The 3,477-nt window shown below is 37.4% G+C and overlaps 1 protein-coding gene across 1 annotated transcript; it reads right to left on the bottom strand.

Moving 5' to 3' along the window:
- Positions 1 to 553: 553 nt before the first annotated feature.
- Positions 554 to 3,042, bottom strand: LOC131620535 (polygalacturonase non-catalytic subunit AroGP2-like). The gene is made up of 2 exons (XM_058891650.1): positions 2,889 to 3,042; positions 554 to 2,626 (listed from the first exon to the last, which is right to left on the bottom strand). Exons 1-2 carry the CDS (start codon positions 2,937 to 2,939, stop codon positions 797 to 799), a joined length of 1,881 nt encoding a protein of 626 aa, XP_058747633.1. The 5' UTR covers positions 2,940 to 3,042; the 3' UTR covers positions 554 to 796.
- Between the last annotated feature and the right edge of the window lie 435 nt (positions 3,043 to 3,477).

Below are 3,477 nucleotides of genomic sequence, written 5' to 3' on the forward strand. Positions count from 1 at the left end.
CCAACTATCAACCTTTAAAAGCATTTTTGTATACCGAGACATCCATCATGAAAGTCATCTTCTACAAAACCACAGATCGATAAACTAAGTGATGATGAACCTTCATACACTACTTCTTGATTTTTGAGGAATAAGTCACACACCTATCCATCGCTTCTCTAAAAATGGATACAATTTGTTAAAAATGATTTCGCAAATTCAACAACTTTCTTTTCTTACATGTGGTGGAATGAGTACATATTAGACAAACCATACATAAAATGTCTATTACAGAAAGTTATTTAGTGGTTCACACATCACCACATATAAAAATACATGACTTTATGCTTTAATTCAGTAGCCATTTATTCAAAATAATACTTTTTCCATTCAAAAGCTAGTTCCTTCAAAGTTATCTTTAATCAAAATCAAATATTCTATCCGTCATAAAAGCATAAATAAACAAATATTAACATGTAAAAACACTACTAATATTAAACCCAATTTTCATTCAGAAGTCATTTATATAACAGTTGCATAAAAGGATCTTAGGCTGTGAATTTGGAAATTTGACTATATCAAGATAGTACCGTGTGATTTTATTAAAACTTTAAGTTTGTAACATTTTCTTAAATCACATTGGCACATTATAATTATCTCTCAAACTGATCTTCAATCCAAACTTACATAGTAGATGATAAATAGTACATTTTCTTCCAATGACATAACCATTTATTTCTAAAAATAGGAAACTAGAAACCAGATACTTGACATGAGATTGAATTAAAAACATGTTGACATGGGGTCGAAGATGCTCCTAGTCCGTAGTAGTAGTCCAAGTCATATCGTTCTCAAAGATCCAATGGCACACTTCAATTCGGCCTGGACCAGACCCAAGAGCCATGAATGCACCATGGGTTGGACTCCAAGCAGTCGTATCCAAGTGACAAATCGCAACACCGTGATTGATCTTGGCCTTTGATTCAGGGTCCAAAAGATCCGCTTCATAAACGCGAACCTTTGGAACGGAATGACAATAGTACAACAAAGAAGGAAACAAACTCTGATGACACGACACAGATTGAGTCACTTTCCCGCCGTTTATCCCCTTAACTTGACCCACCATAACACTTTTTCCCGATCCATTTAAATTCTCCGTGGATCGAACGGTAACATCATGTCCCAATACCGAAGTTGCAAAGTCGATCATGTCCTCAAGCGACCCTACACATCGCTTAGTCTCTCCCTTACTCGGAGCCCTCTCACACTCGCCCAACGAGTCAACAATCATCTTATCCATAGACGAATTCTCAGACACTTTAAAAACTTGCTTCAACTCATTCAACTTCGAAGTTGCAAAAGGCAATTTAGTAAAAATATTACGAGGCAAAAACGACCTTTGCGGTAACTTATCCTTAATATCAGGCATAGGCATAACCACACCTTGCTTCAACATCATTTCGCGGAAAAACTTACCCGGTTCAACCCATTTCTTTGCCAAACTATCACTAACAGAAACAGCATTAATTGAAGAAGAAGAAGCATTAGTGTATTTAGCAAAAGAAATACCTTTCTTATCATAATCCTTGAAAGTGTTATTAAGACCATAACCTTTGAAAGTAACCTTATGATCAGCACCAGCACCTTTAGCATAACCTTTAAAAGTGTCGGTTCCTTCGTTAAAGGATTTTCCATAGTTATTAAAATCAACATGAGTCCCAGTTTCTGCATCCTTAGCATAAGAAGTAAACGAATCAGCACCGACGTTAGATTGGTCTCTGTAATTTGAGAATTTCTCAGTGACTCCTAAACTTCCTCTGGCGTAGTTTTTGAAATCTTCAGTTGGATTATTCATGTTAACACCGTAATTAGTGAAAGTGTCTTTGTTACCTGTGCCTTTATCTGCGTAACTAGTAAAACCTGATGATGCAACGTTAGAGTCCGTTCCGTACTGTTTGAAATTGTTTTCAGCACCGGCGGAGTCTTTTCCGTAGTTACCGAAACTCTGATCGCCGGCGTTTCCGTTCTCGCTGTAGCTTGAGAACGTCTGTTGTCTGCCGGCGGTCGCGACAGAGTAAGTGGTGAACCTGAGGTTAGGGACGTTGGTGTCTTTGGCGTATTCTTTGAATTCGCCGGCGCCACCAGCGGCGGCGGAACCGTAGGTGTTGAAACTCTGATCAGCGACGTTGGTTGAATCGGCATAGTTCGTGAAACTGTCGTTGTGTCCGGCGGAACTGCGGCTGTACTGACGGAATTCGTTGATCGGATTGCTTTCGAAGCCGTTGGAGTAGTTTTTGAATGAGTCGAGTCCGCCCGGTCTCTCTGTGCCGTAGTTGGTGAAGTTCTGACCGTCGTTGTAGACGGAGAATTTGGAGTCCTGTGAGTGTTTTGCAAGGCTGGGATTTACGTCGGGGAAGCAGAGGAGGTGCGCGGCGGAGCAGAATTCCGGTAGCTTTGTGGAGAGTGTGTTGTCAGCTATGTGTTTGGCGAAAGCGGTTGCATCTGCTGCGCTAAGTGGCGACGCCTTGGAAATGATGAATGATGGTTTTGGGAGGTGGTTGTTGATCACTCTGTCCCAGTAGCGAATCACGAACGCTTTTGGAGTGAATGGATTTTGTGTTTTGTCTGCATGATCTGCAAAACCAACCTGCATTGAAATAGTACACATTTATTTTCAAAACTTACTAAAACAGTAATAAAAATCTGTTGTTAGAATAAGGTTTTAAAAAACAGTCCGCAATCAGTATTGTGATATCTGTATATCTGTATCTATTGAAATTGTAAAAGTCTTTACGCAATTTTGACAATAATAGTGATTCAATCTGGTTAGAATTATTTTCGATATGTGATTCAATCTGCATAATATCGGTATACAATAATAGTGTGATTGAAATGTGAAATGTGCTTACGGTGAATGCGGAGAAAATGATACAAAAGAGAAAGAGTGTGAGTTTATGCATGGTAATAGAACTTGTTTTCACTACGTTTCTTTAGTAGTTTCTTCTAATTTGAGGAGTGCATAGAGAAGAGAAAAAAAAGAGAATGTTGGTGACTACATTGTGGTGTTTGCATTCATTTATAGTGCTTCTCCAATGCTCCAACAAGTACGGTCATACTCATTATAATTTTATAAAAGTAATATATTAACATATGTATTTAATATCTCATTATTTTTTCTTTTACATTAATAGAGTATATAAAAAAACAATATATTGCATTATATTTTCAATGCAATATATTTTGTATCTAATGCACTACAGGTCCGTTTGGTGCGCAGGATAAAAGACAGGATATGATATTTGTATCATATTCTATCTCAATCTAGTGTTTGCTGACACAACAGTAAGTTAATCCTGAAACTTATCATATCTTGCCTAACTAGTTCAAACTGTTATCCTGAATATGAGTTGGGTTAGAATCCGGCAGGATAGGATAAGAAAATTATTTACTAATTTACTCCTATAAAATATAATTTAAAATAAAAAGTTAAATATGAAA

This window comes from Vicia villosa, linkage group LG7 (genome assembly GCF_029867415.1).
Source record: "Vicia villosa cultivar HV-30 ecotype Madison, WI linkage group LG7, Vvil1.0, whole genome shotgun sequence".
NCBI lineage: Eukaryota > Viridiplantae > Streptophyta > Magnoliopsida > Fabales > Fabaceae > Vicia > Vicia villosa.

Excerpts from the sequence above, each read along its gene's own strand:
- LOC131620535 (XM_058891650.1), bottom strand. The coding sequence starts at position 2,939 with ATGCATAAACTCACACTCTTTCTCTTTTGTATCATTTTCTCCGCATTC. Across the intron at positions 2,627-2,888 it reads TCATTTTCTCCGCATTCACC|GTTGGTTTTGCAGATCATGC; the intron begins GTAAGCACATTT and ends ATTTCAATGCAG.